Below are 17,222 nucleotides of genomic sequence, written 5' to 3'. Positions count from 1 at the left end.
GGTGGTTAATATTTAACACCAGTTAGTTTCAAGTGAAACAGGTGACCCTCCATAGTGAATATGGGTCTCCAAAGAGCAAAAATGGGGAATCTCCCTCAAGGCTTCAACACAGAATTTCTGCTTGAGTTTTTAGACTGATCTACAAACTTTAACCTGAAGGCTACATTCATTCATGTTTTTATCATCCTACTCTGACCTGTGCAGTTTGGACTCTAGATTTCCAAGAGCTACGACTTGGCTGATGTAGTAACGTAGTTTGTAGTAATGAGAAATTTGTCACTGCTTTGTCACTATTAATTTGTACATTGAATAAGAGTTCTCTGATGGGAAGAAATAAGCTAAATTTGTCATCATTTTAATCTCTTCTTCAGTTTTGTTTTGTTTTGTTTTGTTTTGGGGGGGTTGTTATCTGGGATTGAACCCAGAGGAACTTAACCATGGAGCCACAGCGGTAACACACTCCACCATTTTTTTTCTTTTTATTGAGACAGAACCTCGCTAAGTAGTTGAGGCTGTCTTTGAAATTGGGATCCTCCTGCCTCAGCCTTCTGAGCTGCTGGGATTACAGGCATGTGCCACCATGCCCAGCTTCTCTTTAATTTTTAATTTTATAGAAAATCATATAAAACTTTTTGTATATAGGTCTTCATATGTACAATATATATATATATATATATATATATATATATATATATATATATATATATATATTTGTTTTTCCTGCTTACATATTTTGCTTTGATTTAAATAATTAATTGTTACCATATTCAGAATTGTCTGTATACATTGAAATGAATAAATATGGATAATTTTTCTGTTTTACTGTTTCAGAATGATATCTCATTAAGTCTTCAAGGGAACAGAAATTCAAGTAAATAAAGCTCACATTCCTTTGCATCAGACATGTGAAAAAACTAACACATCAAATTTTAGCTTGTTTTTCAAGTTTAGATTCCTAATGTTTAAATTATCTCATCCAGAGTCATCAAAAATATTATGGAAAAAAAAAACATTTTTTAAGAATTGCATTACATAATGTTATAGTTTAGATATGAGGTGTCACCCCAAAGCTAATTTCTGAGATAAATAAAAACCTTCAGAAGGGATATAATTACATTATGAAAGGCATAACTTAATTGATGGATTAATCCACTGATGAGTTAACTGGCTAGTAAATATAGTCATGTAGGATTTGGCTGGAGGAAGTAGAGGGGGTTGCCTTTGGGGATTATATTCTGTTTTTGGGTTTAGCCATGGTGTTCTGCCTGACTTTGAACCCCTAGTGATAGAGTCAGCCATCTATGGACTGAGACCTCTGAAATAGTGAGCTAAAATAGACTTTTCCTCTGCTAAGTTGTTCTTGTTAATATTTTGGTCACAGCAATGCAAAAGCTGCCAAAATACATGATATGGAGTCATAATACACTGGAATAGCACACACAAAGGAAGGAAAAACATTCTCTCCAAATTTGCAAATCAGATTCATGAGGTCACAGTTACATGATAAGGAGTAACACATTATCTTATTAGTATTCATAAATGAAATTTTAAATAACATAAGAAATCTGTCAGTGAGCTATGAAACTACTGATTCTAATCAGAATCAGAGAGGAACACTGCTATAAAAGAAATTATTGTCTGATTTTAAATAATCATTTTGATATGATTCTTCCTGTATCTGCATGTTCACCTAGAACTCTCATCCAGGCATTTTTTAAAGAACTATGAATGTAATATTAAATAAATTATTTACTTTTTGAGAAGCAGAAATGTATATTTTTATTCATGTGTTTATTATTCATATATATGCACATAAAGATACCTTATTAAAAATGAATTTAGGATTATGAGGAATATAAAAGAAAGTTATATGAGTATTTTAAAATGCTTCTGTACTTGAGAAGATAAAATAACAAAAACAGTAAATCTATCTATTAATTTAATCTATGAACAAACATATATTTTTACTCACATGCCATGGCCATGTCAATTTTAAATATGACTCTCGGGAGAGGATTTCTTGATAAGGTTCCTTATAGCTAATCTCATTCTGAGTGTTTATAGCACTTGTGTAGGAACACATACATAGCATGAACAATTTTAGTATTCCATATTGTAGCATATACAAAAATTTATCTGAATATATATATATATATATATATATACACACACACACACACATATATATAGCCACTACAATGAAAAAAATTACTTATAAAAATAACAGAATGTTCCTAATATAAATAATACCCAATTTTGCATATTAAAATTTCTATGGTAAAAATGAGATATAAGTAAATCAATATAGGATTTGATATCCTCTAACTTAATCTAAATTTTCCCATTCATTGAGACCCCATGAATATAATGAAAAAAAATCAACATTCATAAAGCATATAATATAATCTGACTTCCCACAAATTATTCACATGCCACTTTCCTTCATTATATTAAAATAATAATCATCTTAAAAACAGAAGTTAGGGGAAGTTATTTCATGTTGTTTATTCTTGAAATTTCGCTTTTATCACCTTCATTGTAATTACAAACAAGTATTTATGAGTATACAATATGTTGTTTTATTTTTCTTTTCAGATACAAATATTCACAGAGCAACAGTCAATATCACAGATCTAATATTTTCCTTCTAACACAAGTTTCACATATGTATAAGTTTCATTGTATTTTCAAAACATAATTCTACCTAAAAAAATTGCTACATAAAACTGCAAAGGAATGTTTTAGATACTTGCCTGAAATCCAAGGAGCTTTTCACTAGGCTTAATGTGCCTTTGAAATTCACATTCTATGGGTTGTATCACTTTGATTCCATCTTCATAAAAAACATAGAACATGTTCCCAATTCCCAGACCTTAAGAACAAAAACACATTCAAAAGTTCAAAATAAAATTATCAGAAACCTTTACAACAAAAATTCAGTGTCCCTCATATTTCTAACAGGAGATCAATTTGTCAAGTTGTGTAACATTAATAAAGCAATCCACATAGGACTTTCACTGTATGCTAGAACCACTTTGTGATATTATGCAGACATTCTGCTTTATTCTTCCTGTTCTGCAATTCAGTGATTTTAAAAATATAATTCGATAAATGATTCATGCATTTTAAAAGAACTATAAATGGAATTATAAACTCTTTGACACATACATTCTGTTGGATACCAAACTCGCTTAATGTAGGTGTTGATTAGGGGGTAAAAATAATCACTGAAGAATCAGTGTTATTCTCTTATTTTTATTAGAGTTCACTGGGGTAAATTAAACCTCATTCTTTGTGTGAGTTTAATTAACATAAAGATTTTTAGGGACAAAATACTAAGTGTATTTGATTATTTCAGAGAATATATATTTTCCAAAACTATTTTTTGTCAAAATAATCCTATATAGGTATTCACATATTAGTTTTATACTGGCAATTTTGAGGTTCTATTTCTGTAATTAGAATGAATTGATATTAAGTCCTAGAAGAATCTCAGTGTAATGATTTAAATCATATTTTTAATTTTTTCCCCACTATATAACTAGCTGTGTGGCATCTCAGAATTTTTCCATACCTAGTGGGGGAAGGGGGCTACAAGATTGACACCTGCAGTGTAGTTGGGATTAACCAAGGACTGAGCCTAGAGAGCTTCCGCATATTCATGCACACCTGTTTTATTGTTTTTCTCTGCTTTGGCTCTGTTTCAATGTGCTCAGCTCTGAGCCCATGTAGTCTTCCTTTTCTGATCCTAGACTGCATAGCTTCTTTCTCCAGTTGTACTGATTAGTTCAATCAAATTTATTCAGCCTAATTATATCTTACATAATTTCATGATAGTGCATGCTCTTTGAAAGATTGAGGATAATATTGAAATCTTGATAACTTGGAAAGACAAACAATTGTTGCTTAAAATGCTTAAATGGTAAAAAGATCTGTAGGGAGAAAGATAATTTATTTAAATACAAATAAATATCCCCTGCATAATTATTATTTATTTTCAGTTGAGACGACCTATAAGACCACCACTAAGTTTACCTCAGGCATAAATCCATGGAGGATCACAATAAAAGCTTATTGATTTGTGCAAATATTTGTTTATTGAACTTAAGTCATATTTAATCTTCTAAATAGGCTCATAGTAAATACAAAACTCACAGATTTCTACCATCTAGCCATGTGTATCTATTCTTATGATTCAGAGAAATGTACTCAAACTTAATTATAGCATATTCAGATTCATAAAGTGTGTATATATTTTTGTATAGAATATGACATTATTTTGATCTAGTAATATATATGCATTTTAAATAGCTTCAGATTGTTTGACACATTTTATTGTTTTATAAATAATTCACAGTACTCGTATTTCAATAATGCAGTCTTTATCAGTTAATTATGCTTTATGTTTCCAGAGAGCACTGCATTAAGATAGAATATTCCTGGACAGTAGCAGAAGTGGCAAGAACTAAATTCAAGTCATATTATTTGTAAAATAAAACTTAGTACTTATCAGCTGTAATTTATAAGTATAGTTGTGCATAAAGAAATGTAAATTCCATTCCTAAAGGATAAAACATAACAAATACTATCAGTGTTTATGTCAAAAATTTTGATTTGTATCAGCAAAATCTGCATTTTGAACATTAACATTAGATTAATATGTCCTATATATCAATAACTATCAATTTAACATTACTGGGCCCTGAATTTTCTGGTTGAAACTTACGAAGATAAGAAAGTTGTTACATGGTGTCTGATTTTCAACTGGGTCAGTTACCTACTATGGTTGATATTTATCACAAAGCTCTTCCTAGTTTTGAATGAACATGACTACCTGCTCTTAGATCTTATAAAATTCTTCCCTACAATCATGAATTTGAGTATGTTTGAAATTAAGAACTATGGAGTCCAGATTGCTTGCAAAGTTTCTGGATATATTTCCCTCCAGCCCTCTGGATACTTTTAGCATACTATTTACTTTTATTACAATTTGTGCACAACAGAATCATTGGGATTCCACTGTGATTCATTGCACCAATGAAATTTCTGAGTTATATTTTCCTTTAAAAACCACTTAATCCACTCAAATCATTCTTTTATATCTTAAAGTCCACTTCCTTGCTTTTAAATGTATGAAATCCATAAAGCATTTTTATAAAGTATAAAATACCAGATTACAAATTGAAGATGAAATATAAATACATTATGCAAGGCTGAGTTCTTGTTTTTTTATTTGATTGTTTTAGTAGAAATATAACTCTGGGTGTTTATTAAAAAAATAATGACAAATACTATATATATTGGTTATAATAATATAATAAATAATATAATAAATACCAATGTATTAATCATACTACTTGCGACATCATGATCTATCTCTGCTTTTAGAGCTTTCTGTGGATTTCTCCCCTCCTCACCCAAGAGAGGAACTATTAGGCCGTTTGTTTTTCCTAAGGCTTACTTTGTTCCTCAAAAATATTATTTAGATTTTAGCAGCAGATTTTATTATCTGAACATAGGAATCAGATGTGCTTCTTTTTTAAATTTGCTGCTACAACATTATCGTTTTGTAAATTTGTTAAAAATATACTTAGGAGACAGTAATGTAAAATACCTGATAGAGATGTTAGAAATTAAAGGTTCATGTGAATTTTCATTTGTGCATTCATTAGTTTCATGTGTAAACAGTACAATAATGTATTTGTGTATATTCATGTTAACTACTCAGTTTCAATATTTTTTATGAAGGGAAAGGATAAGAGAATGTGGCAAAGAAGATAAATTTCCTTCTTCTCATTCAGACAGATCAGAGGCAAATCATAGAATAAGCACTTAATTTTTTTTTTTTTTAACATGGGAGTGTTAATTAGTCTATATGATCACTTGCTTGATAAATTTCAGTTTTCCATGCTAAATTTCCATTTTCTGTGATATCTTATTTTAAGCCCTGTTTTCCTAGTATCCATGATCTGTTAAAATTTTTTAAAAAATATTTTTATTTGATTTGTTTATGTGGTGTTTAGGATCAAACTCAGTGCCCCCTGCATGTGAGGCAAGCACTCAATCACTGAGCCACAACTCCAGCGCGATCTGTTAAAATTTTTGTTGTTTTTCTGGTAAAACATTTTCTAGATTTGATTCCTTCAGGAGTCTGTCAAGTCAAAACTATATTTATAATAATACCAAAAATTATTTGCATTTTTTGTCTAATTCTCTAACAAATGCAGAAAGAAACACAGAATCTAGCATCTTCCATTAAAATTTTTTGAAAATTTGAAAAATGTAAAACAATATGAATTTGCTATTTTGTTGAAAATGTGTATTTTAAAATATAAAGTATGATTTATGGTGACATGTAATTGTTTTATTATGGTTTTATTTTATACTTTTTTTTTTTTTTTTTTTTTTTGGTGCTGAGGATCAATCCCTGGCCCTTGCACATGCTAAGCATATGTTTGGTCATAGAGTTACAACTCTCAGATCCTATGCATATTCTTAAAATTTTACCAATTTTTAAAAATTCTGCTTTAATTTCTAATATCTGAATACTGATAGAGATAGAGCCCACATAAACAAAACCTCTTTAGTTCTCAATAATATTTAAAGTTTTTACCCAGTCCTGGATCTCAAGTATTGATAATGATGTCAATTTTAACTAAAACTCTCTCTTCATTAATTAGTTTTGTTGCAGTAAATTACAAACATTAACAAATTTAGTGAAATCTTCTGTCATTCTAGTTCCACAAGATTGGGAATACATGACAGCTGGTTTTTGTTTTTCACCCTATCCAAGACACATATACTTTGTCTTTTCCAGGTCGATTGTTAATGTAATGGAATATAGAGACTCTAGAAAGTAATCCATAATTTATTTGTTCCTAGTGAACTTTCTTTTTGCTTTTATTTTTGTATACAGAGAAAAGACATAAGCAAGAATTATTTGAAGTCTTATAAGAAAGAAGTATTTCCCAGAGGATTTTCTAATCAATACTGCACTTTTAAATGCATGAATTGGACTGAGGGGAAAAAAAAAATGGATGTAATGCACATTCCTATCTAAATCCTTTGGAAATGGGAATCTGTTCAAAAACAATGGTATACTGTGGTAAGGTAATTGTACCTTTTATTATACATAGCATACAGACCATATAATGATAATGATTATTCAATGATAAAATTTGGTTTCTTTCTGACTGGTAGATACATATTGAAAGGATAAAAAAGAAATTGAAATGTAAAGGATAAGGTTTGTCCTGAAAAGTTTTTAAGTTGCATTCGGAACCTGAAATTCATGTGGCAGTAAAACAATTCCCGGAACTGCCCATTAGATGTGTGTCCAAATCTCCCTTGATCACCTAGTTGCTCAACGAGAACAACCCGAAACCGTGCAGTCCAGCACGTATACACCTCAAGTATTAAACCAATCAGTTTGAATGTATACCCCTTCTTAGCATTGACCAATCACCCCCACCTGACCTGATCCCGCCAGTGAAGGTGCTAATCATGTTTTAGAGTTGTTATTTGATTTTCCCGAGGTATGTGATGATTTGCTAAGGGATGCTATGATGTATGTAAAGTCCTTGCCCTTTCCAAAGAATGTATATAAGCTCTGCTTAAGTTGTTCCCGGGGCTCTTTGTTCACTGCTCCTCTGAAGTGAGCTCTGAGCCCCAGCATGCTGGACCCCCAATAAACCCTTTGCTGTTGCATGAGACAGTCTCTTGGTGGTCTTTTCCTCCGACGTTCGCCTGACCTTTTCAATATATTATTTACTCACAGAAAAGAGTTTGTGGTGACATTTTTCTTCCTCTGAATTAAATTATCATTGCTTTAGCATTTATATAACTGTCAATAGCAAGTGACAATTCTATGATGTTGTGATTTGGGAATCAAAGGTATTTTACTAGTTTTCATATTGCACAAAATCTTTTCTTGGTGCTATTATCGTTTGACTTTCCTGTCACCCTTAACTTATATGCTTTATTGAAATAGAGAAGAAGGGGCTGGGGTTGTGGCTCAGTGGTCCTAGCACGTATGAAGCACTGGATTCGATCCTCAGCACCACTTAAAAGTAAATAAATAAAATAGAGGTTAAAATAAAAGAATGCTTTACCTTTTTTTTAAAAAAAAAAAAAAGAAATACTGAAGAAATTCCATTTTAAAGCTTAAAGAGTAACAAGAATAGATGGACATCATTGCATTATCACCTTAAATAACTCAGCAGAGATAGATTTTTTAGTGAATAAATGTTCCTATTGTTTGTACCTTATCTTTGAAGCTATAACATTTTCATATACACAATAAAATTATATCAATGAATTTCAAAAAGGTCTTTATGGTATGTTCAACTGAAATAAAACTTGCTTATGGATGGAGCCTGAGTTTGATCCCCAATAAACACATATACTCATGACTTGCTTACTCTTTCATCCTTACTACAAAGTTTCTTGGAAAGAATTGTGCCATCCTTTTTTACAGGCACTAGTAATCCAGGAAGTGGTTTTTCTGAGTATTAGGTAAATTGGGTTAAACAATATTACCTAAAACCAATCTTTAAGTAAGTATATAAGATAAGGCTTTCAGTGAATAAAATGTTTTACTTTAATCCAGTGCCTATGCTGTACAAAGCACTTATTATTCTTAGATTTAATAGTACACATCCAAACTACTTGCTTATTAAATAAATATTAAGAAATATTTTGTTGAATAATATTTATTCTTTTTGATTATGATAAATATATTATTGAATAAAATTAATGATGTGCATTTTAAAAATCGAGTGAAATGACTGGCAGTAAGGAGGAGATAATCAACTTCAAGAAAATCAAATGTTAATAAAATTCAAATTAAAAAAAAAGAATGATTTGAGCTTTAAACCAGTAGATTTAACGTTTCTTGGGAGCCAATATTGGATCTTATATATGCTTGAATTTCCAAAGTTTTTAGATAACATTTAATTGATACTTTAAAATATTGTTCACAAATGAGTGAGATATTTCTTCTTTTAACATTGCCTTTCAACATTCTTATAAGCTATAATGATGAGTAGAAAATAACTGAAACCAGAACACAGAAAAATAGAGGACATTATTCCAACTTGAAGTGGTAGATAATGCATTCTAAAATTGGGGAAATTTTTTTAGATTACTCTTAGTTAAGCTAGAATCTAAGGCTTATGTTAAAAAAATCTATCATATAATTATTAGCCTAAGATTATATAGCTTTAACACCAATGCATAAAATGAAAGTATGCAAAGTATTGTCATTTTCACTATTATTGACCTTAAAGTGTCTGAAATTCTTCAGTTGATGTTCTCTAGGATACATTGATTTAGCCATAATAAAGATGCAAACATAACCAAATCAAACAATTCTAGAATGATAATAAAATTGGATCTCAGAAAAATAGAATAATAACAAATAATATTATAATATATATAAAATTATTATGCAAAATACAAATATTAGTTATTATTCTAATTTTCAAAAATGGTGATAGAAATTTGCTTTTTAATATACACTGTCAAGATTCAATGATTCTTTAAACTCATCTGTCATCTCTGGTTAGCATTACATGTAATGGTGTTATTACATTTAATCATTATTCTAACTGCAATGCCTTTCCAATAATTGTGGCATAGTAAAGAATAATTTACAGATGTCTATGAATCAAAATAAAAAATATAGTTTTCTGGGATCTATTTTTTAAAATCTTGTTTAAGGAACAATAATATATATGACAATGATCACACATAAATTTTTTTAAAAAGTTAAATTTTCCCAGAGTCATTTCTTATGTTTCTTAAAATTATCTGAAAAGTATCTAAATAGATATTTTTCCCAATCATCTATTGTGTCAAAGAAAATCATTAAGAGTGAGAGTATGAACAATTGATGGAGACTAATTACTGAGAATTTATATCTCCAAAACATACTAGAAAAAATGTTTTAATAAAATTGGTTTCATACAATAAATCTCAGTGTGTTTTTACTCAATCTGAAGGCCTTATTTAATTTTGAGAGTGGCTTGAAGAATATTACTAAATTGTTATTATGCACTAAGATTATTATAAAGTAATAATGTTCATGACATTTATGATGCAAATTCAAAATGTAATGACCATATTTGTTTCGAATACCTTAAGTTGATTCACCTATCACAGATTTGCAAGAAGAGTACCAATTGTATTTCAAGCATTGTGGTAGAGGATCTGGCTCAGGCAAAATTATTCATCCAGTTTTTCCCAACAATAAGCCATTAGAGCCATATCTGAGGGACTCAACCACAGACTCCTTAGATGTTATATCTTCTATTACAATGATGAAATGGAATGAATTTTTTAAATGCCCAGAGAAATATTTATTTCATCTCAAGAAGGCAGACAATATATAGAGATATTTATTTGATCTCAAGAAGGAAAATAGTATATCAAAAGATATGTTGATACAGGTTTCAATAACAAATGAATTGTGAGCACTGAAATGTGAGATATCCAAGTGAAATAGAAGGATACCATGGAGTTACACTAGAACCTCTTTATTAAGTCAGTTTTAAAGGAATTTCAACAAAAGACCTAAGGAGCAACAAATATTAAGCAGGGAAAATAGGTGGAATATCTCATCATTGAGAAAAGAAGTGGATGGCAACATTCCAGAATTATTTTAGTCTGATTAGACTGGTTCTCACAGGAGCAGCAAATTTCGTTTCTTCTAGAAGCTATAACTGGGGAAGAGGAAGTGTCTGTAGAGTGGATTGTGAAGACAGTTCATGCTGTTATTTAAGAGGAGTGAAATTATGGCTCAAAGACATTTTTCTCCTAAAAATTTAATTCAAGTACATGGACAAACACATTCTTTCAGAATTTTTTACTAACTGGTTAAAAAAAAAAAGAGCAATGGTCACTGTAAATGCTTGCGAACACCATTTATTAAGTGCTGACTATGTTTAAGGAACCAACAACAACTATTCTTATTTTTGAGATAAGAAGATTGTGACTTAAAAAGGCTGTCCACTTTTTCTATGTTCTGCAGTGGCAAAGACATTTGAATTGAGGTCCTGCAAGCTTGCAACCCATTTTCTTATATAATTTATTATATTCCCTTGCTAAGGCAATGAAATTTATAATTATTCTTATTCTCACTTAATCAAGGTTTATTATGCAAGTTATGTTAATTGTAATTGTTTGTGGTTCTTTGACTGAAATTTATACTCTTAAAATCATTTCAATATATTATAGTGTAATTTTCTGGTTACATACCAATATTAATCAAGGAGATACAAAGTGAAAAAATATAATGTTAGCAATTTTACACAAGATATTGAAATGTAATCAAATCAATTAATTAAATCAAAGCAAAAATAATATGCTAATTATCAAAATGAATGATAATCACCAAACATAATGAAAATCAAGCAAAATAGTTACAACCATATTATAAATAGTGGAATTTAATACCTTCTTCTCTCCATAATATGTTAGCTACTGCAGCATGTTAAAAAGAAAGAGAAAGAAAAATGAATAAAGATATTTTTGTTCACATGTTACATAAATAAACATAAAAGAGGACAAAGTTTCTAGGATAGAACATATAGGTAATAATAGTGACAGTAAATTTTACAAACTAATTTAAACTAACAAAACAACAATAACAAAATGTTCCTAGTCCACTATTAATGTTCTCTGTGCATTCCTTTAAATAATCAATTTTTCTTTAGAATAAAGATTTTGCTAATATACAAAGATAATTTCAGGCATTATTGAAAAAACATAATATTTTATTAAAATGCATCTTAGAACAAGCTTTGATCATTAAAACTATTTAGTTGACAATTCAGTTGCTGATAGAAAAGTTTGTAATTTTTAAAATGCTAAATAATTATCATATGGAATATTCCTACCTAAATATGCCTGAAGAATAATAATTCTTGTAAATACAGAATTTGGAACACAGAATGTAGCTATAAGTATTCACAAATTTACACCACATAGAATGAAAATATGTCTAAAATATTTTTCTTATTCAATGCAGAGATAATGAATTATCTCTAGACAAATAGGTTTATTAAATATTATAGCAGGATTATATCAGTAGAGAGTTAAACTATTCAAACAGAAATAAAAAATACCAATTGAAAGTATTCTCAAGGAAATGTCAATTTAAAAAAAATAAAAATAAAACAAAACCTATACTTTCAAAGTAAAATAATATAAATGAATAAAGGGTCACTAGTGGAAAAATTATCCACATCTAATTATTCCCTGAATATTCTGTCCATATTATTTATTTTTAACTAAACACATGATTGTATTCATCAAAGCCAAGAAGGTTTCTAGTCTAGCACTCCTTAGTTGAGGCTTAAGGTCTAAGTCATGAAGTTTTTAGCACCTGCTGTGTTTCCCTAAAAAAATAGATCATTAAATGTGAACATTTTTTTGTGCTTTTTTTTCAGTGTTTCCAACTCCTTCATAATATTAATTAAAACATTCATAAATGATGTGCATATTCCTTCAGCATTCTTTGCAGTGTTGTTATTGTTGCATACCACGTGATTGAAAAAAAATATGAAAACACTTAAAGTTTTCAGTTTTAAGATGAACAAGTTCTGGTGATCACATGGGTGGTGATGAATATATTAATTTCATTTGATTGTGGTATTACATGTATATACATATATCAATTATGTTGTATACTTTGAACATATGCTAGCTCTTATTGCCAATTAAATATATTGAAATAATAAAATAAAAGACAGATCTTATTCTGAAGGAGAGACTATAGACCTGGGAGGGAACAGAATCATGGAAATAATTACAGACATATATTCTAGTAAAGATAAATAGAACAGTCATCCCCAAGGCACAGAAGTTGGGTAGTGCAAGAATGGTTGCACCTTGGCCAGGATGCTCAAGCCAGGAAATGTTACCCAAGTTTGCAGGAAGTTGTGGGGCATAAAGACATACAGATGGTATTCTACACACAAGAAACATGTGCAAGGCATACCATGAGAGACATCATGACATATTCAGAGAGTATCAAGTAATCTTGTATATTAGAGAGAAAAATTGATAGAAGATGAGGCTACAGAATTTGAGCACAATAAAAAAATAATTAAAATTTACTCTATAGTCTCAACAAAAATTGAACCAATATTAGTCTTCGTGTTTTCACTTATAGATAAAGTTAAGTAGGCAGTTTCCTGATATTTCTACCCATTTACTTAGTAAGCATTGATTATCTAGCATGTGTTAGGCATTAATAATCAGTGCTAACAATCCATAGGTTACGATGGACCTCCCTCTATGTGCTGACAGAGCTTATTTCCTAGTTGTGGAGATAAAAGGTATTCAAATCATGACAGAAAAATTGAAAATTTTCCATATTAATGTGTTATAGAAAAGCAGAATACAAAAAACATGAATCATTTTGTAGTATAGGTTAGACATAGATGAAACTGTGGGGAACTTCCTTAATGATAAATTTTAAGATAAAGATTGAAAGATGAGTGAGAATGTATTAAATGAAGATTGTAAGGATTAGATTTACAGATATAGGAAAAGACATGCACAAAATCCTAGTGCTATGACAAAACGCAGTTATTTTAAAATATTAAGGACAGCTGAGAGCCTTGGTGCAGGCCTGTATTCCCAGTGGCTCAGGAGGCTGAGGCAAGAGGATTGTGAGTTCAACGCTGGACTCAGCAAAAGTGAGGTGTTATGCAATTCAGTGAGACCCTGTTTCTAAATAAAATACAAAATATGGCTTAGTGGTTCCTGAGTTCAATTCCTGGTATCCCCCCTTCCCGACAAAAAAAATAATAATTAAGAACATTAGGGCTCAGAGAGATTTTTAGTATAGACAATCATTAATAAGAAAATACCAAATATAGAGAGCTTGTGATACTAATATCAGATAAGGTAAAATTCAAGGCACTGCACATTAAATTCAAAATTACATAATCTAAAAGCATGTTATTAAAATATATGGTAAAAACTCTAAGGACTAGATATGAAATTCACAAATCACAGCCTGACTCCTTATCACATCACTGTTAGTATTTGAACAAAAAAGAGAATGAAAGACAAACATTTTATAATTATTAAGATAGAATTATCAGATTTATAATAAATGTTTATGACACAAAAAGTGTATTCAATTTTTCCTGGAAATTTTTAAGTGTGGCCACAAAGTAAACTACAAAATCAAAGTACCTCTTTATTCTATAGGTATATTCCTATAATCAGAATTTTTTTAGGTAATTTCAGACAACAAGAAAGAAAATACACATGTTAAATTCATTAATAAGTTGAATATTTTAAATAATAAATACAACCACACTTTATATAAAACATAACAAAAAGAGGAACTCAAGATGCTGTCCCAAAGGGTTTCAGATAAAGGATAATGCATAGACTTAGTTTGCTTATAAAGCAAAATAGATGGTGGGGAGGTGGGTGGAGAATGAGAAGGAACAGAAGGAGGATTAGGAGAGAGGGAAAGAGAGAGAAAGAAAGAACTATAGTTATGATTATTTAAAAATAATTCAGAATTTTTTACTAGTAAGTTTGTTAAAATCAGGATATCATAAAAAACTTCAAGGAAATGGAAGTTCCCAAGCACAATATAAAGAAGAAAAGTTAATAAAATTAACCCTAGTAAGGATTGAAATATTTTTAAAAATAATTTCCTTATGATATTCTCTGAAAGTCTCAATTTTTGTCATAAATATTTATTGATTTTTCAAAAATCTTATAACTCCAATTACATTTAATATTATTAGAATATAATTCAAGATAAAAACATTGATATTAATTAAGTTCACAAAATAGATGCTAATACCTGATAATAGTAGAAGAGGAAAAGGAACTATAAGACAATGTTACAATGACCAAAATTGTAAATAAAATTAAGGCAGAATGTTTCAAGATATTATCAAATTTCAGAAATATTCTGAAATAAAAGAAAATAATTTGGTAGAAACATAATTAAGAAGTCAATTCAACCTGTCATATTAGGATGGAAAATGAGAATCATCAATATAATTTGAATAAACAAAAACGTCATCTGATAAAGTGTGTTGAATGTTACTAAGTACAATATAGACACTCTTAGTAAACTAATAAGTTGGGACTAGAAGCCTAATTAATTCAATAAAACAATAATAAATTACCAAAATGATAAATGGAGAATCAAAATAGTAGATATGAACAACTACTTAAATTAATTTTAATGAAGTCAACAAATAATTAAAGCAAGAAACAAATATATAATAAGTGTCAATTAGAGGATAACATAACCTAATTTTGACGATAAAATAAGTCAGAAATTTAAAGTCCTGAAAAGTTAGTAAGATAGGTCAGACAGGTAGCAAGATACAAGATAAATATCCAGTTTTATGATCTTATTTTGTAATAAGAAGATGTATTTTAAGATATTTTTTTAAAATGGCTTAAAATATAATACAAAGTATGATGTTCTTTGATGGTCTAGTAAAATTTAAAAACTATAAAAAACCAAGTAAAATATTTACTAAAAATATACTAGATAAATTATTCATAAAGAAAAATATTATATAGATAAAATGTATTCAGATCTGATATAATTTAAAAATCGCATTTGTGTGGAACATGAGCCATAGATCAGGGGCAGAGTGCCTACCCACTATGCACAAGTTCTTGGAATTAGTCCCCAGCACCACACAAAAAAATCACACATATTGTTATTGTCTTATTACAACATATTCTATTTTACTGCACAAAATTTAAAAACAAAGTTGAATTGATTTGCCCTGGCATAATAATGAAGCCTTTTTCTTATATGTCTTCATTATTTTTCTGATTTTCATATCAAGTATACATATACAAGGATATTTCTGATACAATATATACATATAATATTGCATTCTGTTTATTCATTTTAAGATGTCTAATCTAGTGTTCAAATACATAATTTTAATAACTGTTCCACAATATGGATTTCTGCTTTTAAAAATGCCTTATTTCTTAATTATCAATCCAAACCTAGTACCTAGATCAAAGACTACTACAAGTAATAGGGCACAATAAATAGTGGTGACTTCTAACTTATACATGTATGTGTTGTATGTATGAATTTATAGGCTGTGTATTTACTTGATGTACACTCTTATATTTAGGAATTTCTATTATTATACATTCCCCCAAGAGGTATGAGAAGATTTAAAGTTTTAAATATATGTTTCTAAATTAAATTCCAAAATTTCCCCAAAGCACTACTAAGAGCCTGTGAAATCATTCATCTTGCCACACTTGAGGTGGACTATTATTGTGTAAGTGTGTGTGTGCATGAAAGTTTGCACAAGCTTAGTTAATAGGAATATAAATTATAATATTTCAAAATTAAATTGATTATAAGGAATATTAAATATGATTGCAAATATTTAAAAATCCACTCACATCTTAACTCATTATTTCTATAAGAGTATTGCTATTTATTTCAAAATTTTAACACTTGCTTAAATATAAAAAGAATGGCTCTTTCACCATATTAACATATAATTCATACAATATAAATAACTAATAATAATAAATGCAGTTTTGGTCATGCTATTCATTAGTTTAAAAACACATATATGTATACATCCTCAAAATCCTTAGTATATCCATATGGAATTTGATGAAACGCCTTTCACCATATACACTCACATATCAAACATCAAGTCTTTATGAATCTCTTACCAGAACTTTTCACCTAGTTTTTTTCCCCCAAGTCATAGTATTTTATTTATAGTTCGCCTGTCCAGAACCAAGAGTTTGAAATTACTTTCTCTTTACATTTAGAAGCCTGAGAAACACCTAACTTACTCCTTAATATACAATAAGAATTATCTGTTCTAATCTCTTTTATTCATAATTGGACTATAAAAACTTCAAAGTTATAGACTTCATAATTCAATAATCATTTAGCACATAACTGGAATGTAAAAATTCTTTTTGAAAATAGCATACACCTTCTAATGAAAATGTGGTTCAGTGGAACAGATGCCTGATTACAGTTACTGATCTTTATTATTAATGCTTTTCAATAAAATACTTTATTTTATATATTAGGACCTTACGATCATATTAAAAGTGATAGATCTACCATTAAATATGCTATCTATATGGAGATACATTTGGAGACCGTATGATATTATATATGTAATAGCAATAAAATAGTCAACCACATAACAGCATGCTACAGTACT

At 29.3% G+C, this 17,222-nt stretch overlaps 1 protein-coding gene across 1 annotated transcript in view; it reads right to left on the bottom strand.

Moving 5' to 3' along the window:
* Window positions 1-17,222, bottom strand: part of FSTL5 (follistatin like 5) — an 824,806-nt gene that overhangs the window by 112,452 nt on the left and 695,132 nt on the right. The window contains exon 11 of the mRNA XM_081304788.1: window positions 2,754-2,872. Coding sequence (XP_081160914.1) covers window positions 2,754-2,872 — 119 coding nt within the window. The remainder of the gene's footprint in view (window positions 1-2,753; window positions 2,873-17,222) is intronic.

The sequence above is a fragment of the Spermophilus citellus genome (genome assembly GCF_964194105.1).
Source record: "Spermophilus citellus genome assembly, chromosome: 8".
NCBI classification, from domain to species: Eukaryota; Metazoa; Chordata; class Mammalia; order Rodentia; family Sciuridae; genus Spermophilus; species Spermophilus citellus.
This window is presented reverse-complemented; position numbering and strand designations above follow the sequence as displayed.